The 24,007-nt window shown below is 51.5% G+C and overlaps 6 protein-coding genes across 6 annotated transcripts; 3 read left to right on the forward strand and 3 right to left on the reverse strand.

Moving 5' to 3' along the window:
* Positions 1-208: 208 nt before the first annotated feature.
* On the forward strand, positions 209-2,191 carry SMAC4_01994 (mitochondrial 54S ribosomal protein mL46). The gene is made up of 3 exons (XM_003348925.2): positions 209-443; positions 588-1,372; positions 1,449-2,191. The coding sequence occupies exons 1-3, from the start codon at positions 407-409 to the stop codon at positions 1,743-1,745; spliced, it is 1,119 nt and encodes a 372-aa protein (XP_003348973.1). The 5' UTR covers positions 209-406; the 3' UTR covers positions 1,746-2,191.
* A 102-nt stretch (positions 2,192-2,293) lies between these two features.
* On the reverse strand, positions 2,294-4,771 carry SMAC4_01995 (uncharacterized protein; the record flags this gene model as incomplete). The annotated part of the gene is made up of 5 exons (XM_003348926.2): positions 2,294-3,738; positions 3,807-3,846; positions 3,901-4,071; positions 4,156-4,484; positions 4,549-4,771. The coding sequence occupies 5 exons, from the start codon at positions 4,769-4,771 to the stop codon at positions 2,843-2,845; spliced, it is 1,659 nt and encodes a 552-aa protein (XP_003348974.1). The 3' UTR covers positions 2,294-2,842.
* A 406-nt stretch (positions 4,772-5,177) lies between these two features.
* Positions 5,178-8,078, reverse strand: SMAC4_01996 (uncharacterized protein). Its single transcript, XM_003348927.2, has 3 exons — positions 6,183-8,078; positions 5,773-6,124; positions 5,178-5,713 (listed from the first exon to the last, which is right to left on the reverse strand). Exons 1-3 carry the CDS (start codon positions 7,404-7,406, stop codon positions 5,637-5,639), a joined length of 1,653 nt encoding a protein of 550 aa, XP_003348975.1. The 5' UTR covers positions 7,407-8,078; the 3' UTR covers positions 5,178-5,636.
* Positions 8,079-9,083: 1,005 nt separating this feature from the next.
* On the forward strand, positions 9,084-11,132 carry SMAC4_01997 (uncharacterized protein; the record flags this gene model as incomplete). Its single annotated transcript, XM_003348928.1, has 5 exons — positions 9,084-9,238; positions 9,303-9,332; positions 9,407-9,727; positions 9,812-10,151; positions 10,617-11,132. 5 exons carry the CDS (start codon positions 9,084-9,086, stop codon positions 11,130-11,132), a joined length of 1,362 nt encoding a protein of 453 aa, XP_003348976.1.
* A 264-nt stretch (positions 11,133-11,396) lies between these two features.
* Positions 11,397-12,836, forward strand: SMAC4_01998 (uncharacterized protein; the record flags this gene model as incomplete). Its single annotated transcript, XM_003348929.1, has 1 exon — positions 11,397-12,836. The coding sequence occupies one exon, from the start codon at positions 11,397-11,399 to the stop codon at positions 12,834-12,836; it is 1,440 nt and encodes a 479-aa protein (XP_003348977.1).
* A 546-nt stretch (positions 12,837-13,382) lies between these two features.
* Positions 13,383-17,757, reverse strand: SMAC4_01999 (uncharacterized protein; the record flags this gene model as incomplete). Its single annotated transcript, XM_066089692.1, has 4 exons — positions 13,383-14,160; positions 14,237-14,687; positions 14,752-17,578; positions 17,720-17,757. The coding sequence occupies 4 exons, from the start codon at positions 17,755-17,757 to the stop codon at positions 13,859-13,861; spliced, it is 3,618 nt and encodes a 1,205-aa protein (XP_065946809.1). The 3' UTR covers positions 13,383-13,858.
* Between the last annotated feature and the right edge of the window lie 6,250 nt (positions 17,758-24,007).

Genomic DNA, 24,007 nt, shown 5'->3' on the forward strand with positions numbered 1-24,007 from the left:
AAGGGAAGGCGGTGAAGAGAGCAAATCAGTTGCCAAGATTCAATTGTTCAATCGCGCGGTACGGGACCACGACCAGGAACGAGCAGGGACCGGTGCCCGGCAGGCGGCCCCCAGGGAAAAAGTGGGGCTGCGGACCTCGAAAAAGTTCACGGCCGGTTTCCCGCGCTGTGTAGTGTATCGCCCGTCTGCTCTGCCTGCCTGCCCGCCGCCGCAGCGACCGAACCGACCGACCCCGTCCCCGAATCCACTCCCGAGACTTGCGAGAGAGAGTTGAGCTGAGGACTGTGGCGCGCGCGCAAGATCAACCCGTAGCTCCGTTCTCCTCCTCCCTCCCTCCCCCGTCCCGTGTCCGTTGTTTACATCCCCGGGCCCCGTCCAACCACCAAGTTAATACATACTGCCCATCATGTCGGCGTCGAGTAGGGGAGCTGCTCTCCTTAGGAGTATGTATACTTTTTTTCCTTTACCCTTTATATCACCAAATCGTTGCGAATTGGTGTTTCTCATGCATAACTCCCATTCCGATCGCAAACTACAAGAAGACCACGCCAAACTAACCCGTCGCAACTTTTCTTCTCTCCCACCAGGCCAACAACGTTCCATCTGCCTACAATGCCGCACCCAGTCCCGACTTGCGCCCGCTGCCGTCTTCAGCAACGTCGCCGCCGCCGCTCCTAGACGTTTCTATTCCGCCGAGGCCACACCATCCCCGACGACGACAACGACAACACCTCCTCCTCCTACTCCTCCTCCCGTCAACCCCCCCTTCACCACATCAACAGGCACCCACGCCGCCACCTCGACCTCGTCGCAAGTCTACCGCATCAAGTCCGGCGTGATCCTCACTCGCCCTCCCCTGCTCACCCGCGAGCTGACGCCCTTTGAAGAATCCTTCTACTTCTACCAGAAGCGGCTCAACGAGCGGCTGACCGCCCCCTTCCGCAAGGACTTTTACTTCAAGAAGGACACGGCGGCCGACCTGGACTGGCGCATCAAGCTGAACGAGCGCCACGGCGTTCCCGCCAAGGACATTGGCCGGTACAACCCGCGCGGCCGCATGGCGTGGAACGACGAGCTGCTGGTGGCCTCGCAGACCTCGTCGCGGGCGCAGATGGTGGAGAAGCTGCTGGCCGATGCGGAGATGCGGGTGTCGGAGGACGGCGAGGAGATCCCCGCCGAGGACCGCGTGCCTGTGGAGAAGCCGATGCCGAGACGGACGGAGGCGGACGAGAAGAATGATGTCAAGAGGCTGGATCGCGCGCTGGATCGGACGCTCTATTTGGTGGTCAAGAAGAAGGCGGAGAAGGAAGGGGAGGAGGCCAAGTGGGTGTTTCCTACGGGCGTGGTTCCCACGGATGAGGGTTTGCATGAGGTTTGTTACTCTTCCTTTTCTAACCAAACCTTTTTGTATACACATGCTAACTATATGTTCTCCCTAAAAACAACAGACCGCAGCCCGCATTCTAGCCGAGTCCGCAGGCGTCAACATGAACACTTGGATCGTCGGCCGCGTGCCCGTCGCGCACCACGTCGCCCGCCCCGTCTTCGGCCAGAAGGACGGCGCCCTGCTCAAGAAGGGCGAGAAGATCTTCTTCCTCAAGGGCCGCATCATGGCCGGCCAGGCCGACCTCAAGGACAACCTGCACGACCTGGTTGACTTCAAGTGGCTGACCCAGGAGGAGCTGCGCAGCACGTTGGCCGAGGATTACTTCCAGAGTGTCAAGGGCATGTTTGCTGAGAGGTGAACGGAACAGAAACACCTCTTCTTATAGGCTAGGCTATTGAAGTGAGTAAGGCCGCCGCAAGGTTGGGGAGAGATGGATAGGGTAGACCTGGTGGATGGACTATGTACCCATCTGGGAGGAGGCTCGAAGAGCATGTGTACAAATGTATTGATATCAAAAGATGGTTTTGGGTTTTCGGTGGCAATATACAAGTGTTGTTTATGCGCTGAGTGGATCTGGACCCTGGACCCCCTAGTCAAACACGATCTCAAAGTCTCGAGAAAGAATGAGAGAGTATTTGGAGTTGAGTTGATAGGTCTTGCGAGCACCCGTTCCTCGGCGTATTTGACAAGGCCAAGCCAAGTTCGCATGCCACCATTTCTGTAGAAGCGGTGATGGCTGGCATCAGGCACGGAGACGAGAAGGGGATGCTGGATGAGCCCCTCGTTCCTATGTTTGTAATATAGAAACATATGCTATGTATAGAGATTTGGGCTGGTTACAATTGTCATGTCACATTTGGCCTTGTCCACGGATGTCGTGAGATGGCTCGTGAAAACTACATATAAGACATCCGCTGGTGTGGTCATTCCGCTATTTGAGGTGAAATCTAACACTAACGTACACAAACAGAACAAAATTACTTGAGCCGACTTACATATCCGTAAACCAATCCTGCAGTATAGACCACTGTGGGTAATGGCAGTGATCTCTTCAGGATCCATCCAGCCTTGATCTTCAACAAACACCGGTGCTTCCGGCTTGAGACTCAGAGCTTGAGCCGGCCCGGCAGAGCGAGCACCGGTATTTTCAAGCTGGCTAGAAATCCTCATAACGACCTGTACGGGAATCTTCAGGCGTCTCCCTGCGCTGCCTCTGGCACCTCCTCGATCATACATCCATGTGAGGCCATTGGCTTGCTCCTCTAGCGGGAACATCTCGCACGCGTACTCCTACAGTCCTCAAACTTGCCCAACACATTACCTAAGTGACATTACTAAACACACACAAATCGAGCATCAAACCAGTTCCCACCAGAAGAATAATGTCAGCAATACACAAACCGGGATGACAGCCCAGACAAAAAGGAGCTCCTCCTAGAGATCCCGATAATCGTCCTACAAATTCCGAAGAACCCTGGTCTTTCTGGGCGGAATCGAAGCAGCGAGTGGCAAGACTTCGCCGTCGTCGAGGATCAGTTTGTTTCCAAACTTCTCCCAGAAAACCGCCTCCCACGGCGGAAGACGATCGATCTCGGGTGCCTCCTGCTTCTCTTCCTCCTCCTCCTCGTCACTGCCATCGCCAATGACACTGGGCGGGGTGTCAACCATGCTTCCGGTCATGGTCATGCCAGAAGCAATGGAAGAACAGATGCTTGAACGACGACTGACGATGCTGTCGGGTACAAAGGGGTTGAGGGTGAAGAAGAGCTTGCTTGGTTTCTTCGCCTTCATTCTCATGGTCCCGTGCGTCTTCTGGGGCCTGGTTCTGCAAAGCCAGGGCTCTTTCTGCAACTTCTTTGCTGCGACCTTGAGGAACGCGAGGTTGGAATACCAGCCGTAAGGACCATGTTCTTCATCCATCTTGTCCTTGTATTTCAGTCCCTGTACCTGTGTCACATGAGGTCCTCCCTCCTCCTTTGCGGCAGAGAACAGCTCGGTCAAATGGTCGCGGTTAAGAGGTAGGAAGGTGTCCGGGGAATACAAAACTCTAGTGTCCACGATTCGAGGGTAGATTTGATGAATCCTCTTGGTGAATTCGTCGAGTGTCTTTGGGAGTGGGCCCAGAAATGTCGAGTAAAAGTGACACAGCATGTCGAGCTGAGAGTGTACTAGCAGGATTGGTCGTTTGGCTCTGTTCCTGTCTTCAGCTGCTTTGAGTCGTTTACGGAATTTCGAGATGAGTTGTTCGCGCAAGTCGTGAGCCATACCCGATACGTATAGCAAGCACAGCTCGGGCTCGATATCGTCGGCAAATTGTCCCCCGAGGAGGGCCTCTACCACGTAGAGAAAGCCTATAAAAGCAAGCGTTAGTGGAGTCAGGAGGGTCCGGCTCTTGGGATAAGCTGTCGGTGTGACATACCTGACTGTCGCGTCAATGCAGTACGGCGGCTCGCCAATCTCTGTGACAATATATCAGTGAACAGTCCTAGACTAGTGAATTTTATCCCACTGACCTCCTTGGTGAGCTCTGGGCGACCGAGCTTCTTGATGTGCATGACGCGATGGTCATCCTTGGGCGTGGCGCGACACTCATCAAAGCGGGAATGGACGAGTTGGCAAACGAGCCCAACTTGAAGGCTGGTGAACCGTTTGCCTGAGGGGGTCGCTAAGTCAAGGGTTTTGTCCTGTATAGTAGAGGAAGGCGCGTGTGTGAGCTTAATGAGCCAACAAAGATGATGAAGATGGAAGAGCACCAGGTGTCCCCATACCTCTGTTTTCAACCAAGATGTAATCTGGTCATATGCCCAATTCCGGAATTTCTTGGACTCGACATCTAGTTTGTTGACGTTCAACGGCGTCTTGGACTCCCAGGGCTGGAGGAAACGTTCCTCGACTGTTTGCGCTTCGTAGCGGGTCAAGTAAGGGACACCACGCTCCCAAGCTTCGTTGTGATCCCAGCCGTGTGTCCTCAACTGTTTCAGAATGTCGTGGCTGAAGGAGTATGTTCGACTGACGGTCTTTGCGATCAGTTCCGCCTGGAAGTTCTCGGAACGAAACCAAGGGGTGATGGCGAAGTTGAAGCTACGAGCAGAGTATTCTGCGATTCGCCGTGTCAGCCACGTCCTTGAGACAGTCAAGTGATGGATGGCCATCGCATGTACCCTTTTTGTTCTCCTCGTACTGGAAACAAGTGAGGCCAATCTTGGAGACGTGGTAAGTCTTGGAGTGCTCTACCAGCTCGCGGTAGAGCTCCTCCTTGGACCGGTTTCTTTTGGCAATGGGATCGGGAATGCCGATCAGCGAGAGCGAGATGAACTCGGCATCAGCAATCGCGTCGAGGATGGTGGGCAGGTGGCCCCAGAAGTTGACGTTGTCGATTTCCATTGTGAGAGAGGACTGGGTCGCGATCCGAGTACTCGTCAATGTGAGTGCCGGGCCTGATACAAGTCGATGTCGTGGGGACGGGGAAGACTCTGGGAAGAGGATGAGGCTGGAAGGACAATATTCAAACCCAGAGGTGGGGTGAAAAGGTGATGAAACTCCCGTGAAAATAATGTAACTTTCCTCGCTGCTGGGCAACGTGGTAGACGTGCCTTCCGTTAAAAAACCTTACCTCTCATAAGACGCAAGCCCTCTCAGCGTACCTTCCTCGCGAGCTGGAAGCTGGAAGATGTAAGCTGTGCCTGCCGCCTTCATGTGCTGCAGTTCCTTCCTCGTTTGCGGACGTCACCGACGGGCACCTGCCCAGTTCTGCCTGCTTGGTGCCCCCGACCAAAACATGAACGGCTCCATGGCCGTAATTTGCCAGAATATCAGATGATCAGACGGGATGAAGCGTAGGTGGGGGTTGTCACAAGACCAGAGAAAGATACGGTAACGGGTAGCATGTTGGCAAGAGATAATGAAATGAAGCCTTACGGGTATATGGTCTATCACTGATAGTCAAGCCAAAATCGGGAATATGGTTGGCGCTCTTTGAAACCTTTCTCTCTAGAATACCAATGCCTTCTGCCTTCCTTGTTGACCGTCGCGACCTACGAAGCGCCATCCATCCCTTCTAAATGCTGTCCACCAAAGAATCCAGCCAGACAAAAACACCGTCACAACTCATTGCGTTCAGACCCAGAACTCCGAGTCCAGTGCTCAAAAAAATGACCCTTTCCATGCAGAAGATAACAAAAAGAAAAAGAAGCGAGTAATGAAGAAACGCCCCTTGCGCTGACGCCATCTCCCGAGTTGTTGTCTTCTTCTAGTCAACACCCGCATACAAATCGACAACGATGTTTACGGCCGCAACAAGAATCTCGGCAGCAATAAGAACAATCACTGCGAAGTAGTTAGTATGACCCATGTCGCTGAGGGCTTAGGCATGGAATGAGACTCACCAATCCACTCTAGTTTCTCTCCGTGACCGTGAGTTAGCTGATCCTTGAGAACAGCCAACAGATCGGCAATGACATCCATACGTTCTGTCAGCAACTTGACTCGCTGGTCCATTTCGAGATAGCTGCGCACGGCCTTGTACAGAGGCTCAAGCTGCGGCTCGACCCAGAACAGCTCCGGTGTATCGAGGACGGAACCGTTGAGGTGAATGTTGACGCGGAGAATGAAGAGTTCTCCGATTTGCATATTGATCTGTTGACGACTGAGATCAATCTTGCCCGTCAACGCAATCTGTGTGGGAATATCCTTGCATGTCTCGATAGTTGAGGCAATGAGCTCTTCAAAGAGGGATGTCTGAAGGATACGGTTAGCCAATGGCCTTCTATCGCATGATGAGTAAGATGGAACCAACCTTGACACTCTGAGCCAGGGCGTGAGAAATGGCTAGCTTCGTCATGTAGTTGTTCTTGTCTCGCAGGGTGATGAAGTCGTTGTAGATCCGGGCCTGGTATTCGTGCGTGTAGTAAAAGTTGAAGTACTCCGTCTCCATATCATCAGGTCCCAGCTTTTCCAACTCGAACTTTGCGATCTCCTTTAGGAACCGTTGTTCTTGGGCAACCGACATGCCCCATATTACCACGACACCGTAGTCGAAGAGGAAGACTTCGGGGGTGTGGACTTGAATGTCGAAATCAGCCAGCGGGTCATCCGACACAGCGTTCTCGTCGCTGATGACCCCTTGGGCCACCATATCCTGAACACCTTCCCTAGAGGTGCTGCCTCCATTGAGGTTGAGGCTGATCAGGTCCTCTGTGCTTTGATAACCACCGCTGTCACCTTGAGGCACCTCGCCGGTGGAATGCCTGCGGGAGTGTATCGGGTCAAAATGTCCCAGTTGCTGTTGCTCTTGGGCTTCTGCCTCCACTCTATTGTTCTCAGCCGCCTGCTTGGGGTTGTAGCTATAGGGAGTGTAGATGCACTCGTCGATCAACTTTGGGTTTGCGCCACGGTTCTTGGATCTGCCCTTGAGGAACCGCATGAGACCGTCCATCTGATACCTACTAGCTGTGCAGTATGCCGTCACTCTGGGCAGTCTGTCGCGGTCCGCCTTGCCGAGACGCGCAGCATCACGGCGAGCGGTGGGGTCCTTGATACGTGTGTACTGCGAGTATACTTCGCGACCGCTTTCCTCGTCGACACCATCCTCCTCCAGTTCTGGGTTGGGTAGTAGCTTGAGCTTCTGGGCATTCTTGGTGCTACGCTGTGGGCCGATCTTGGGCAGGTGAGTGTTGCCAGCAGAGGCGTAGGGCAGTCCAGAATTGTGGTTGAATCCAATAGCGCCGCCGCTATTCCGTCGTCGCAACTTGCCGTTCAGGGCCGATAACATGGGAGGGCCGCCGCCTAGACCACCAGTGCTAATGGCGGAGGAACTTGAAGGGGACATTGGCGGATGCGGTAGGCTTGGATGTGAGGCGCGGGTCTGGCGGTGGGATGCCTCGGGCTCAATGGTCTTGGTGACGGGATTGGGGTTGAAGGTGACATTTCGTTGCGGTCTCGCGGGGCGGGCGACGTCGGGAGAGGATGGTGTCGAGGAGGGGAGTAGCGGTGTATTCTCTGATGCCGTGGTGGTCTCCATTGTGTATGTTGTCGCGATCGACTGGTTGGATGGTTATGATGTTGGGGGGCTGGTATGGTGATGCTTTGTGGCAGGTCTGGGGGTCTTATGTGTGTTTGCTGATTCACCAGTGGAGGAATGGTCGCACGGGACAGGCAAACTGGAGATATCGACAGGCAAGGCCACCTCAAGCGCCAACGTGGATTTTCTGAGGAATGGAAGTAAAACAATGGGTATTTATTCTGTATATCAACACACTCAAGCGTCCAAAATCTGATGCTCGCTGGTTGGGTTAGAAGAAAAAAACACCAGAAAAACACTGATCGTCGGCCGTTGTGCTGACGGTGATGGAGGTGTATGCGGAGTACCTAGTTTTTGATGGATGGGTGGTGGTGGTTGTTGTTGTCTGGTCCGTTTCAAGGATCAAAGGCAAGATTTGGAGCCGAGCAGTGACGTCTTGTGGCCGGTGGTCGTTCGCTTGAAACTTCAGTGGTGTAGTCGGCTCCGGGGCCGGCCAAACAGTGGATTGTCAGTGGAGATGGCGTCCACTCACATTTCCGAATTCTCCCCTGCACTTTTCGGGCAAGACGGCCCCCACCTGGCCAATGCGACAAACCTAAGGCTAAATTTGCGGAGAACGGGTGCTAGGACACTCGCGGCTAGACTAGTCCAGCCCAAAGTCGGGAACGCTCCAGCGGGCACCAGCTGCAAGCTTCCCTTGTCTTTCTTTCCACACGGAGAGACAATGTCTTTCTCAGGGCATTCTCAAACATCGGGCAGGATCTGTCATACAACGGACTGTTACACCAGGGTATACTGCATCACCACCTCAATATATGCATAATTAAAGCTGGGAATAGCTTCATTTCTCTCAGCCTCTCTGAATATCACACGCATTGCCACACTGCCCTTCAACGCCATGATTGTTTCGTGTCCCGGATCATGGCACCCATACATGATGGCGATGAGACTTCAACCCCAGCCTTAGGATGAGGAGTTGAGTAGAATAACGACCGCAAATATCTTGAGACGGCGGCGTTTTTTTTCATCCGGACTTGCCTATACGGTGAGCTCCATATTGGTTTGTGGATACTTTGGCCTCCTTGCTGGGAACCCAATACTAAACACACAACACAGACAGTGATGGCGATGGCGACGACAACGAACTTCTCCTAGACCTTGGTCTGTCATTCCATGATTTCTTCCTCGAAATCTCACTCTTGCGGAACGTGGAATCATTGATCCAAGCAATATCACAGTTTGATCTTTCCTTTTGCTTCGTCGTCCTCCTACTCTCCTCCATGACACACTTCCATCGACTCCCTTCTATTATCTTTATATTAAACCGTCCTTCGCTGTCCCCGCAAGACCATACAGGACACCCAAGTCTACACTCCGCATCCAGTATATATGTATACCTCGATTGATTATTCCGACTCCCACAATTCTCTTCCCCCAACGCAACCTTGTCTTGCGTTCCTAGTCTAGTGTCTACGGACTAGGGAAGTGTTTGTCGCCGCTGTTTCAACACATTGTTAACTTCGACAAGACGTCAACACATTTCGTTTCTTACCTTTCAACCACTTCTCTCGACCAGTGTTCTCCTACACTCAGTGTGCCGTTATATATTAGTCAGTCAGGGATTACGAGGGTCACGTCGGAGCGACTTTAATCTTCAGACACAGGATACAGATCAAGATGGTGCTCGAAGTTCTACACCACGGCCGCGATGAACTCAATATTTGGATCAAGAGCCAAAGCTTTATTTACGTCGTTGCCGACATCCAACCCGGCTTCCGATCCAGAACCAGCAACAAGCAGTCCAAAAAGCTCAACATCCGGTCAGAGCCACGGTGTGTATTCGATTCCATTTAACGTTATGTCGACCGAGACAGCTAACAACCTTCCCTAAAACAGCCACATGCGCATCATCGACATCCCCGAAAAGTACCAAACCGGACAACGAGTGTAGCTCAGAAGATGACTGTTTCATTACGGACATCCAAGTCCGCCGACGGCAGACTCCTGTCCAACAAATCCCAAAAACAGAAAAGGCAGAGGATGAAGAGCCGTTTGGGGGAAGGTTTGCAGCTCGTGCAAAAGTCTCCAAAGGGAACGCAGACAACAGCCATGCTAGTAAGCCATCCCTGGCGGCTTTTCCTACATCGTCGACCAAAGGCGACAAGCGCGCGCCTCCAGATACCGAGAACAACAGTTGCAGCGGCATATTTAGGCCAGACGCCCATCGATCGAATCAGGAAGAGGTCAACGGAGTCGAAGGCGTCGTCAACTTCTCAACCTCACAAACCGCCATTTCCACAAACCGCAACAGTACTCATATTGTACGCCACAGCAGAGAAACTCCAAGCATCTTTGGGGCTGGGTCTTCGAAACGACCCCTAGTCGTCCGATATTGAGACTTCCAGCCGTAGCGGAATTATCGAAAGTGTAAAGAGACGGAAGTTGAGCATTGGCCGACATCAGTCCGGATCTTATAGCCATATTCTTTCGAGGGATCAGCGTAAGCGCCTCGGACAAAAGACCAGCTCCTCTCATTCCCGGCATAGAGCCCCTTTGAAACCTCTGGGCAACAACTTCGGTTCTTTTACAAGGCTTGGTAGCAACCTGGATAAGGAAAAGTCAAAGGAGGTTGCCAAGTCTATCAGCAACACGCCAGCCACAGCAAGTGTTAAGGAGGCGAAAGAACTCCACCAAATCAAAGGACAAGCTAAGGACGCAACAACATCAAAACCGACAGAAGAGGAGGTTCTCCGAGATTTTGCCAAGGCATCTATAGCAAGCCTGTTCGGCGATAGGACTGCAAGCAATCCAACAGACACCGTTGCCGCTTCAGGCAGCCAGCAAATCAAAGCGACTCGACAAATTGGTTGGCAAGGCTGCAAGTAATCCAACAAACACCATCGGTCCTCCGAGGAGCCAACCGACCAAAGATACACGAGGCACGCGAGGCGACCAAAATTCGGCATCAACCCAACCAGCAACCCATCGGAATGCCCAGGGAACGCAGCCGTCTCTCCCAGAAGAGAAGCATTCACAACCGCGTTATACGGAAACAGATGAAGATCTTTATCAAAGTTTAAAGTCGAAACAACCACCAAAGAAAACGGCAAGATTCGTCAATAGGCTCCCCATCGGCGAAGAGCGAACAGGCTACAGGTTCACGGCTCCGAGCGCCACTAATGATATCCAACAAGTACCACATGAAGATAGGGGACCAGTTCACCCACCGGTACCGAGAACCAACATCGCCGCTCGCCCAGCAACCCTGCCTATAAGGCCATCACCCCCTCTTCACCTCCCGGCTGCTCCTTCAGCTCCAGATCCGATTCCTGCTCTCGCCATTGCTGCTCCTTCATCTCCTCCCAAAATCCCTCTTCCCGCGCAATCCCTCTTCCCGCGCAATCCCTCTTCCCCCCAACTGAGATCATCCTACAATACGTGATCAAACAAACCAGAAAACACCCAATCTCTGAGTCCAAGTCCGTCCGCCACTACCCATCGAAGGTGTACATCTCCAAAGAAGAGGCCAACGAAATCTGCCGACAACGGTTTCTGAAACTACTCAAGGAAGACACCCCCTTTCAAACCGTGGATCAACGATTTGCGAGCAACAATCTTTTCAAGGGAATGATCATTTACGAGGATGATGAGGCTCAGCAGTATTATGTGCATGAGGAGGAGACCCTAGTGGGAGACTATAGAGAAAAGGGAATTATTCCTAGATGAGGGAGGTATGGGGATGTATACGAAGAGGAGGTGGGATGTTTGGTCTGTGAGGTATTATCTAAATGAGGAGGAGGAGGAGCCTCATGAGCAGCAGGTGGTGTTGGATTTAGGTGTAGGAGTGGGAGTGGGATTGAAAGGTGGAATGGTTGAGAATGTGGATGAGGGAATGAGGGTGATGATGAAGATGATGGAGAAGAGGAGGAGGATCTATTTGGAGATCAGGATGTTGATGGGCAGTTCAAAGAAGGGGTTATGGACGCGGAAATGCACGGGGGGTCGGAGAGCAGCAAGCAGTCCGGTGTTACGGCAACAGAAAGGGTCGACGCCATCGGCGAGAGCTTGACGGATTCAGGGGTCCAAACGAACACTGACGACTCTCTGACAGAAGGTCGCCAAACACAAACGCGAACTGAGCTCGAACTCCATACGCAGCATGAGATTACGAGCGATGGGCAAGACCAAAGCACACGCACACTACTGCCATACCAACAGGCGCAACAGACGCTGCAACCTACAATTTCGACGCACAAGAGTATTGAGCGACACTCAGATACTCAGCCAGAGCCAAAGTCTCAAACCGAACCAACTGTCTATCCGCAGCCAGACACACTGACAGCCCGTAATACAGCCCAGCAATTGCCATCACAACCCATCAACCCGAATGCACGACCACCCACAGCCCCCTTACCATGTACCCTCTACTCACCGCCTTCCCCCTCAACAATCTATTCCTCCTCGTCAGAATCCGATTCAGAATCATGCTCCAGCACCGGAAGAAGCCTTCCCAATAACATCCCCCTCCCTCCCACTCGTCTCCCCTCCCCCGTCCTCCTGCGCCCCAAAACCATGAATCACGGCACCTTCACCAAACTCCGCAACGCCAACCTCGAAGTACTGGAAGTTTTCAAGCAGCTAACAAGGCCAGAAAGGGCAAGGATCGAAGACGTTTCATACTGGCAAAAGGAGCTTTTGCCCGAGGCGGAGCGGTTGTTCAAGGAAGCCACGAAGGGGGTTGATTGTGATGAGGAGAATGGCGAGGAAAGCGAGGATGATGATGGTGAGACTGAAAGGGAGAGGAAAGAGAGAGAAGCCTGGGTGGATGATCGTGGATTGGATCAGAGACCAATAACTCTGGAGTGGGAGCCTGACACGACGCAACTGTTCAAGTGGCGGTTCAGAAGAATCGAGGTTTGGGTTCAGAAGCTGGAGCTGAAAGGGCCGAAGGATTTGGGAGGGTTGGAGGTGAAGATGCCGAAGGGTTGTTCGGGGAGTTCAGTAGGGCAAAAAAAAGCGTACGGTACCGCTACAGGCTCGGGCTCGTCTTCACCCGCCGCCGCCGGCGCCGGTAATGGAAACGACGTGCGGGCTGAAACAAGAACGGGAACGGGTAGGACGGCAAAGGTGAAAGTAATTACCACCAGTCCCAAGACCGCCGCCGCCCCTAACAATACCCCCGCCACCACCCAAGAGCAATGGAAACATTATAACAACGTCCGGCCAATAGTGACAGTCAAGACTGAGACAGAGAAGAAAAAGAGGCGTCGAAGGCCAACAAGAGCGGAAAAAGGAAAGGGCAAAGCTGTGGATCCCGTTGCGGCCACAGAAGGAAGTGGAAAGGGGGCGGAACAAGGCATTGTCGATATGTGGGCAGGGGAGTTTGGGGAAATTACTAGCGAGGAGGGTGAGTGTAGTGAGGAGGAGTGATTTGAACTAGGGCTAGGATTAGAATCATGGTGGATAGGATAGGATAGGATAGGTGTAGGTTAAGTTGTACGATGTCTTCAGTTTTTAGCAGGGGTCCGCAGAGGCTTGGCATGATGGATAGGTAGGTAACGAGGACGAAGACACAGAAACCCGGTGACCACGCGCTTTGTTAAGGGAGTTCTATGCTCGCGCTTTACTCTGATCAGAGTAAGGAAGTGCAGTTGGGATGCGGTGGAGTGTGAATCGGTTACGTTATAATCAGAGTATATATCAGGAAAAGGTAGATAGATAGATAGGGAGGGCAAATGCCCCCATATCGGAAATATGAGGACTATTGAAGCTTAGAGACGCATCGAAAAATTGGTGAGGAGTTTTAATTCTCGGCCATGTTGTTGCCCCATGGGGGAACTTACCTCTCGGACACGTATGATGCGGAAGGAAGGAAGGAAGGAATTGGGAGGCAAGACTCGGGTGGGGGAGGTCTCTAATCGATCACGCATCTACACCGGCCGGTACTGGTTTGGTCTCGAAGCGGCTGCAGACTATTCATAAACTACCTTAGGTATTATCAACCATATGAATGGTCGGAGGCGTTTCGAGCCCTGACGGCGAGAGTAGCTATGGATATACTTGGGCATCATCTAACAGATTCACTCTGAAATGCGCATTTCATGGCTTCCAACGGTGCACTTTTCGCTCGCACGAACGAACTTGGAAAACACTCTGCTTCGAGACGCGAACAGCAGAAGAAGTAACATCAAGCTGAGAACCAAAGCCACCCTTTTCAATGATAAAGATACACATCAAACCCAGATTGGGACAAAAACTTGAACACCCATACTTGAGGAAAAAGATAACCATATACAGCCAGCCTTACTACCTACCACCCTCTTCTCGCCTATTCCTCCTACTCCTTCTCTCACTCTTTGCACCCCTACCCCTCTTCATAATCTCCATCCACACATGTCCCATTTCCCACCTGAACTAACCTCCCTCCCACTTACACTCGCCCCTTACACCTTTTACTTCCCACCACTAACCTGCCCCTCCACGAAATTCAGCGCCTCCTCAGTGGGGACGCAATCAATGGTGCTCGTCTTATTATGGAACGTGACGCCGTAGCACTTATCGGCGACCAGGACGATCTCGGGCCGGAAGGTGGTGCAGATGAACTGGGTCTTCTGGGTCTTGGAGATGGAGTCCAAAAGGGCGGCGACGGCGGTGCGGTACTGGGCGTCCAGGTTGGCGTCGACCTCGTCGAAGATGACAAAGGGGGACGACTCGGCGGCTTGGAGGGCGAAGATTAGGCAGAGGGCGCAGAGACCTGTTTTTGATGCAAAAATGGTTAGCTGGGTTAATTGATTGATGGAAGAGAGGGAAAGAAAATAGGAAGAACATACTCTTCTGTCCACCACTGAGCTGCTGAATCTTTTGCTGCTCATCCATGACCTTGGAGTTGAAGCTGACGCTGATGCCCACACCGCTGTAGGACTCAACGCCCTTAGCTCCTCCCGAGGCATCCTCGTCCGAGTCCTCTGCGTTGCGGTTCTTGCTGCCGGCAGCCTTGCGCTGGATGACCAGACGGCCGTGGCCGGCGGGTACGAGCTTCTCGAATATGGTGGAGAACTCGCGGGAGACCTGCTTGAACGTTCGCTCGATGGCCTCATCCTTGGCGTGGTCGAGATGCTGGATGAGTTCCTCGATGGACTTTTGCGAGGTGTCGAGCTCCTTCCTGCGCTTCAGGAGCTGCTCGCGCTGCGTGGTGAAGTTGTTGTATTGGTCAAAGGCTTTCTTGTTGATGTGTTTGTACTTCTTGAGAGCCTCGTTGACTTTGCGAAGTCTTGTCTCGATCTGTTTTTGCTTGGTTAGTATGCTGATCTGGAAAATGTGGCCAAAAAGGGATGGGTGAACTTGCCTGCTCAGACTTCATCTTCTCATACTTGCCAAAGGCTTCCTCAGGCAGAATACCGAGATCACGGATGTTCTTGGCATACTCAGCCGCCTGTTGCAGGAGACGAGCCTTGGTCTGCGAGTTCTTCTCCAACTTTTTCTGATACTGATCGATCCGCTTCTGGAGCTCCTGTTGTTCCTGCTCCTTTTGCGCCTTGTGGGCCTCTAGCTCGGCAATCTCGGCCGCGATACCCTCCGTCTTCTCCTCGTTCTCCTGCAGTTGCCTGTCGACCTCAGCAGCAGCCTTCTTAAGCTTCTCGAGTTCCTTCTGAGCGTCCTTAAAGCTCCCGCTTCCTCCGGTCGCCGAGTTCTCAAACGCCTGGCTGCGCAGCTGATCCTCCTGCGGCCTGAGATGCGCACGAAGTTCCGTCTCTAGCGACTTCTTGCGGCCTTCCAGCTCCAGACGCTTCCTGCTAATGTCCTTCAGCTGCATCTGCAGACGATGCTCTTCTGCAGCGAACTCTTCGAGCTGGCGCTCCTCAGCGGCTGATAGCGCCTTCTTGAACTCGGAATCCATTTCGGCCCGGTACGCTGTGAGGTTCTCGTCGAACTCCTTCAGGTTCTTCTCGATCGCGGCCCAGCGCTTCTTGGCGTCCTCAAGATGTCGCCGTTCGCGATCCAGCTGAAGCGACTTGGTCCGCAAGTCGGCCTTCAGGGGCTCGAAGCCCGACTCGAACTGGCGTATTTGTTGGTCGAGCTTGCGTTCCTCGCCGTTAGCGCTCGTGATCTTCTGCTCTAGAGCCTCATCTTCCTTCTTGATCTTGTCCAAGTCTTCCAGCTGTTGTTCGTAAAGTTCCCGAAGCTCTTCGAGTCTCCGTACCGCTTCCAACCGTGATCGGCGAGCATCGACATAGCCACCGGTCATAGCACCCCGCTTGTTGGTTGTGTCACCTTCGGGGGTGATGGCATCTACACCGTGTGTGCGCGCATACTGACCGGCCACCGTCAGATTAGGGCAGACAATAGTGCGCCCAAAGACCTGCTGGAATGCCTTCTCGTATATCGGATCGAACTCGATTTTGCTGATAAGTGGTTGGGCGTCCGAGGCCCTTGGCATCTTGACTTGCCTGGGTCGTAGTTGTTCAAGAGGCATGAATGTGACACGACCGCCATAGTTCTTGTGGAGGTACTCAGAGAGTATGGTGCCGGTTTTCTCATTGTCGACGACATAATGGAACAGGCTGTTACCAGCCACCTGCTCGACCGGCAATCTGTAGGCGTCTACTGGCACGTTCATAAGCTCTGCCAGCGTACCATAGGCACCGGGGATGTCCCGCTCTCTCTTGAGGCGTCTGATCGCTGCCAGACCCCTTGCTGTAGCGGAATCCATGGCATGTGAGAGGTCCGCCTCCGCCTTGTCCCTATCCGCACGGGTGTTTGCAAGCAAAGAACCGAGCTTGTCCTCCTCGCGACGCAGTCTCTTTCGCTCCTCGTACAACTGTTCCCTGGCCTCCTGAGCCTTGGTCAGCTTCTCGGAGATTGATGACCGGTCTTCACCGAATCCTTCAAGTCTGTCGCGGATGTTCTGGATCTCGTTCTCGAGTTGCTTGATAGAGTTCTCGACAAGCGTCACCTGCTCCTTCGCATCCATTTCGTTGGCCCGCTGGTTCGCAAGCTGCATGGTTGTCTCCTCAATTTCGCTCTTCAGGAAAGCATCGCGCTCGGCCTTTGTCCTGAACTGGGAACTTCTCGTCTGCTTCGTCAGCAACCTGGTACGACCAGCGTGCGCCAGATCCCTCTCGGCCGCAACTTCTTCCTCCTCCTTCTTCCACTTCTCATAGTCTGGTGTGATCTTGGCAATCTCGGACTCGGCCGCCTGGATCCTTCGCCTGACCTCGTTCAGCTCTGCTTCCTGTTGCTGCTGGGCTTTCTCGCGCGAATGTCGTGTCTCGTCCAGGTGTTTTAGCTTCATCTCGGCCTTTGCCTGCGACCGCGCCGTGTCTTTCCTGTCCTCATCCAGCTGGCGCCGTTCGATGGCCAGGAGTTCAAGGGTCTGCTTCAACTCCTGGAACTTGTGATCTAGGGCGGCGATTTCCTTTTCCGTTTTCTGGAGCTGGCCACGGTCCTTGGTCGTTGCGCCAGCACCTCCCTGTCTCACCTCTTCGATCTGCTCCAGAGTGTTGTTGTTGGTCTCCTGTAGGCGGTGCCAGTGGGCGTACTCGAGACACCTGCGTTCGCGGTCCTTTTCTTGGAAGTCGCGGAGTTCGTCCTTCTCCTCCTCCAGCTCGCTAAGACGCTCCTTGATGTACTCGAGCAATTCGTCGATCTTCTCGCGCTTGTTATTGGTCTCGGCCATGATCTTCAGCGATTGTATGCGCCTGTCGTCATAGAGGTTGGTACCGGCAATTTCCTTGAGCAGGTTAAGTCTTTCGTTTTCCTTCATGTTGGTGATGGCGGCAACACGACCTTGGGGCACGATGTAGAAGGGGTTCTCCTTGGCGAAACCGGCCGTCTCCAGAATCTTGAGGACGTCGGCACGGGTCTGCACCTTCTTGTCGACCGAGTATTCGTCCTTCTTCAAGCCGATTGTCCTCCTGATCACGACCTCGTCGCCGGGTTCGCTGAAACGTTTATCGGTGTTGTCGAAGATGATCTCGACGTATGCTGACATGACAGCCGAGCCGGAACCCTCGTGGAGAAGGGCCTGGCGTTCTTCGCGGCTCATGTTGGTGTAGGCATCGCTGAGGACGAATCGGATGGCGGCGAAGAAGTTACTCTTGCCTGAACCGTTGCGACCAACAATAACATTGGTACCGGCGGAGAAGGGTTCTATTACGGTTTGCTCCTTGTAGCTGGCGAGGGAGTGTCAGAAGTCAGCACCAGATTCAACCTGCTTTCAACGCGCCAGGCGCGCGCCACACCCAAAGCGATAGGCTGGTATTTGCCAGACGCGCAATACAGATGGAGACAACATAGACAAGCATGCGACGCACCTTTTGAAGCCCTGGATAATGATCTGTTTGATATGCATGGTTGCGAATTTGCCGTCGTCAGCTGGACGACAGCGCGGCGGCAGCTACTTTGTTGTTGAAAGAAATGTGGAAGTGGGATGAAGTAGGTATAGACCAATGGGAATACCACAATAAGCTGTTGTTGGACTAGTGACAGAAAGCCGCGCGCACCACTCGGCGCAACAAGGGTACAACAGTTCAGGTCGAGAGGTCGGAGGTATAGAGTTGTGGGAATCGGATCGTCTCTGTTTGCATCGTTTGGTTCGCATCCATCGGTCGCGGGGTGGGCGCGGAAGGGGCGTCGTGGTTGAAGGATGACGGAGTTCAGTTGTACCCTTTCAGTGGTCGAGATATGGGGAGGAATATTGTGATCGATTTCGGATTTGGACGGTACACACGCGAGCGCGAAGTTTCTGGGAAGGAAGAGGGGCGTGTTGGCCGGGCTGGCGGGTGACGATACCGAAGAACTTCCGTTGTTCTTTCTTCAGTTGCACTTGAACCTCCAATTCACTTTCACGCGTTCTCGCCGGTTCCCCTGTCGCGCGCTCTCCCCTCTTGCAGGGGATTTCTCTTGCACGTAGGCAGCACAGCGGACGGCAGGGCCAGAGTCGCAGCGAGTGAGCTCTCCAAGGCGCTCGAGCCATCGTGACTATGAGGGTAGAGCAAAGCGCCTAGACTTATCACATATCTGACCAATCAGAAGACTGGGATCCGCAGCTTGGTGGATTCGGTGACTTGACGAAACATGGGAAGGAAGCTCTTTCAAGATTCAAAGTCTCCATTGCTCTCTGATGACTTGTGAGATGGGCTTTTGAAATAAGCTGTACATAGACCAAAAGTGAAACGTCTGGGACTGATGAGCAACGGGATATTTCAGCTCCCAGGTTGCCAGTGTCTTGACAGACGCGTGGCAGTAGCTGCATCCGTCAGAGCCCCTAGCGCGGCGGTTGATTTGATGCAATGTCTCGGCCATCCTTTCAGATTTCATGTGGGTTCTTGATATCCGTTGGCTTGTGATGATGATGTTGAAGCAGTCACAACACTACAAAAACATGTATCTCAAAAGGATACCAAACAGTGTGAGCAACGAGTGTTTAAAGTGTAGATGGTTCTCAACACAAGGCGCATTGCCACTTGTATCGTGGAGATAAAGAACCAAGGACATATCGCAGTTCCATAGTATCTGGGACCTGGGTTGCTCCTCCAACGAAGGGTTTATTTGTTGTATTTCTCTACGACATAGTGATCCATTCGTCAGAATGTGTCAGGGTCAGTGACAGTAATTACCGTCAGTGAATTGAAAAAATGGTGAGCCTGACAGCGATTCTGACAGCACAGTTCCTTGATATTGTTCTCAGAGCAGCAAAGTCTTCGAAATCTTACCTCCGAGTGGCCTAGGGCTTCTCTTAGAGCAACGGGAAAGTAAGAAAGTACTAAAATGCTCTTGAATGGGCGGCTGGTGTCAGCTTTGTGCTTGTATCAATCAGTTGTTGAAGCTGTCTACGTAAGTGAGTGTTCACATGACCCAACCTCTTTACATAAGCTTGCTTACCCAAGTGAATACGCTAAAACAAGCCCTACACTGTAAAACAATTCTCATTTGATCTACGCTCCTTAACTTACATTTCTTTTTTCTATAAAGAAATAATAAATTGCTCACTCAAGCTTTTTTATAAAGGAATAAATAATTATTTACTTGAATTTTTCTATGAAAAGTTAATTAATTACTTACTCGAGCTTCTTTATGGAGAAATAATGTATTTAAATTTGCGTTTTTTTGAATATTTTCATAATTTAAGTGCTACTAATAACAATGAATAAATAATTACGTTTAATATTTCATTACTACATACATATATCTTTGAATTATTTTTAATATATTTTTGAATTGTTTTGTTAACATGTAGCTAGTACCGTGCTTTGTAACTGCCTTGTACTACCTTGTAGTATAAAAGGCTAATTAAACTATTCCTTTTATAGAATCAGTCAACTCAGCCCTTACAAAACGTGCTAGAATACAGAAGTTTTGCTACTGTATTCTGAGATTTTCTAACTTGTTCAGCATTTCTTCTAGACTAATTTGTCATCATAGAATGCACTAGAAGCTTATAGATCTAGTATATTCCTTTCATAATATAGTGCTTCTACAGGCACTCCTATCAACTTATAGAAGCTTCTACACTCTGGAAGCTTCTAGATACTTAACGTTCGTGTATATAAAGACCTTTTCTCTTCTTTAGTTAGTCACTTCTTAAGCAAGCAAGCACAATCTAAGTAATATAATACAGTCTACTCCTATAGTAGAGAGTTCACTATAATAGTTGTTTCTCACAGTATATAGTCTACTGTACTCTTCAGTCTTGAGAGTAGAGTTCTTTCTAAGATCTCTTTTACAACATCTCTTTATTGTCTTTACTACTATGACGGCTGGCACCATCTGAGCTGTCACATGCCTGCTATCAAGGCTTCCATTCATATGGGTGCTGTTCATTTGGGTCATCCTATTCACGAGTTTAGCTGTCACTGGTTGTCGCCTATGGTCTAGGTATAAAATCTAGCTCTGACATCAAGCTTTTCCTTTTGTGATTTCTTTCCTCTTCAATTTCTTATTCTTAGTCCAAGTTAATCAAATCATATACAACGTGCCTTTTGGTTACGCTGTGACAGTTACTACGCTGCTTTCTTTAGTATTGGTATCATACTTCCTACCGCTTCCGCTCTGCTCTGCTACAAGTGCATAGTTTACTGTAGTATTTCTATACTAGTGTTATTATTATAAGCTAGGTAGTGCATTGCAGCAAACAATATTATTACTAATAAGTAAGATAATGAAAATTTAATTTTGCTAGATTGTTATATAACTTTCATAATATTTTATACCATTTAAGATCCTAACTAGAGATCTATTAAAGTGACTTTGTACAAATATGTATTGGAATAAATATACGAACTATAAGATTAGCGAGTTTGTACAATAAGGTTGGGTTGTTTAACCACTTTATGTAAGTGGAAGTCGAAAGTTCAGACTAGTGCACAAACCCGGTCAGGTCAGTAATTACGGAAATATTCCGTGTCATAAAAAAATAGGAGAATGACTGAAATAATGGATTACTACTACGACATATTCCGACCAAGTGTCCGTTTTCAACTCCTCCACTCTTGGAACAGCCAATCGTCATTTTCGTAAATGGAGACGACCCAACGTCTTGTTTTGAAGTTGGGGTCCCAAGGTTTCAACGACGGCGAGAACAGGAAGTGGATGATGAAGCAAAGGAGAGGAATGACGAAAAATCTGTTCGAGGCTTTCAACTCTCTCTGTGGGCTCGCTTGGGACCGAAAATGGTGCCCGAATGGGGAGCAGCAAGGAAACCCCAGACTTTGAAATGATCAGTGGACGTTCCCATGCCCCACTTGACGGAAACCTAATTGTTTTTAGCTTGCCCCACTGTCCCTGCGGTGCGGCAACCTCACAAAGACCTCATAGTAATCGCTCTTGATGTTCCTTTTTCTCGATAAAGTTGGTTGTCCGTTATGTGTCGAGAACTCTCTGGTTCTGTGTACTCCAGAAGCGCGAGATGGGAAAAGGGAGCAGATCGTTATTGTTTTAAACAAATGGTTCCTATGTCGCAGATCCCGCGTGGAGGTTGTCGGTGATTACACACTTCCAGTTGTGCCGTCCGACTAATGCACGCGTATACACATCAGTCCTTAAAAGTTTGTTAGCGCGGTTCGTACGGCCGGGGTCTGCGAAACTTAACATCAAGACAAGAGAATAACCAGATTTAAAGCGGAAAATTGGATAGATTGTATGAAACGGGAAAAACGCATCAGGTTGATACCAACTTATTGCACGAAAAGTAGTGGAATTTTGGCTGAGTCGCGAAGAGTACGTTGTGAAGTCTCACGCTAGCGAACTTACCAGGACTGATGTGTAAACCTGGAACTAAATGTCTGACTTGAACCTCTTTTCGGACACATCCAAGGCTGGAGGCTGGCCAGATATCGGCGTTTATTAAGATTCTCGCCAAACAGCCCTTTGTTACAACTCTGGCAGCCGTTTGGAGTGCCCTTCCTTACCGCTCTGCATTTTGAGGTTGCTTCCAGTGTCCCTTGGCGGTGGTCACAGGACGGCGGCGACGCGACAGCGGTACCATCCGAATCGAATGCATGACTGGCGAGACAGGCACCAACAAGGGCATCGTTACGTACCGAGATATCCCCAATCATTGGCTTTCCTGGTTCGAGGATTCTCACAGTACGAAGCCGAACGACGATGGCTATCTTTGATATGGATCAGGCACACGGTTTTGACAGATTGGTGGGCCATGGGGTACGTCGCCAGCTTGCTTATGCTGCACTACCGTGTACCGCATCCTGGTTTCGTTTTCGTTTCGCGCCGCGCCTTGACGGCTAGGTAGACAAACGTTTTCCATCATCAACAATGAGGTTGTGGGCCGCCGTTAGCTTGATGTGGGGGGATATAAATATCGGCTTGTATCATGGCTCTTCCACGAAATGTGACCGTCCAGATTTGAGGGCATCACATTTGCCATCGTGGCCCTAAAAGCAGGAGGACAGTAGGAAACTGCAATGTGGCGGGTCGAGCCGACCCGGGGGCCTGGGTTTATATATTTATACGACTAGGTTGCCCTGCAGCTGATCAAGCCGAGACCGAGACGAGCCCAGTCCCGAATGCGCGGGGAAAGCAAGAAGCTTAGCACCACTCCGTTGCTTATACTCGATGGGAAGAGAGCCAGCTACTTCGGGAGAAATGAGGTTCACACAGACGGTTATCGGTAGTCGTTACCTTATATCGGTGCCCGGGTCTGGAAACGGATGAGGTCGTGACCCGGACTACTCCCGATTGCCAAAGTGCAGGACTTGCGGTATCCGACCGACCGAGTCTTCGGACCGTGATGGCAGAGTGATCATTCAGCCAGACGACCCTCTCCTGTCCAATGTTTTGCAGCGCAGCCTTTCTGCCGGCTATTCGTCATCGGGTCGCACTGGGCTTTGTCCCGAAGGGTTAAGGCAGGCAGGCAGGCAGGCAGGCAGGCGGGCAGGCGGGCGGAACAGGCAAGCACTGGCAAGCACGCACCTCCGTCATCCGACTCGACTCGACTCCTCCAAGTCCACCCAGTGAGTTGGTCTGGCAACAGGTACACACCTGAAGGAAGCGCCATCGATAGAATCCCATGTTTAAAGAATGGACTGGGCAAACGTACAACAAAGGAAAGGGAAAAGGGAAAAAGAATGGCATGTCGTCTCCAGAGACAAAACCGTCAACCGTGCACCACCAAAGGGCCACAGGGCAAAGCTCTCAATCTGATGAAGCTCAAAGCAAAAGCACTCCTTCCTTCTTGACTGGAGAAACCGACTGGGGCGTGAGGGCGGGCAGCCAATCGTGGGCCGCACTTGACTGGGGGCAATGGGGTGCAATTGGGGGAGGCGCATGGATGGCAGGGGTGGATGGATCGCGCTAAAATTTGAGAAGGGAGGAACGTTGGGAAGTGCCGGCTTGTCTATAAATTTACTAACCAATATTCTTTATAGACAGGCCGCTGCCCTCCACCCGAACCTCCCACTGCCCGCCATCGCCCATCCGCGCACTTGTTGCTCGCTACGCCCTACTACAACCTGCGCCCTGCTGCGCGCGTGCACGACCCGACCTCACCTTCTCCGACCAACCAACCACCAGTCCGGGCGACACAGTAACACAAGGCAGAAGCACATTTCAGAAACGCAAATTGCCATAACCTGCCCTGCCTCAACGTCACCACCTTCCGATACTTGGCTACTTGGCTACTATTTCAAGGCGCGACAAGACCGGGAGTTGACCGCCTGGTCCAGACCCCTCCATATTATTTCGATACTCCCCCGCCAAAATATCCACGGACCACCACACGCACCACACGGACCATCTTTGGCCTGCCGCTGCTGTCACCGTTGCACCGTGTGTGATTTTGTGTGTGTTTGCTTAGCGCAAGGTACCGGCGACCTTGGTGGCTTGCATACAGAGACTTTTGGCAGAACGGGGACACCACACCACACCTTGCTCACCTTGAGCCCTTCGGACGGTGAGTCTTGAGTTTGATACTTTCCATTTTCATCCCACAATGTCATCTCATCAACACCACCACCCCCACCACTTTCATCTGTCTACAAATGTTTGATTTCTTGCAACAAGTACTGTTGTTATTGCTAGCCCCCCCTGGAACACATCATCTGGCTTGGGTCATGCCAACCGACTCCCTTCTTTGCACTTTCTCA

Source organism: Sordaria macrospora, chromosome 4 (genome assembly GCF_033870435.1).
Source record: "Sordaria macrospora chromosome 4, complete sequence".
Lineage (NCBI taxonomy): Eukaryota > Fungi > Ascomycota > Sordariomycetes > Sordariales > Sordariaceae > Sordaria > Sordaria macrospora.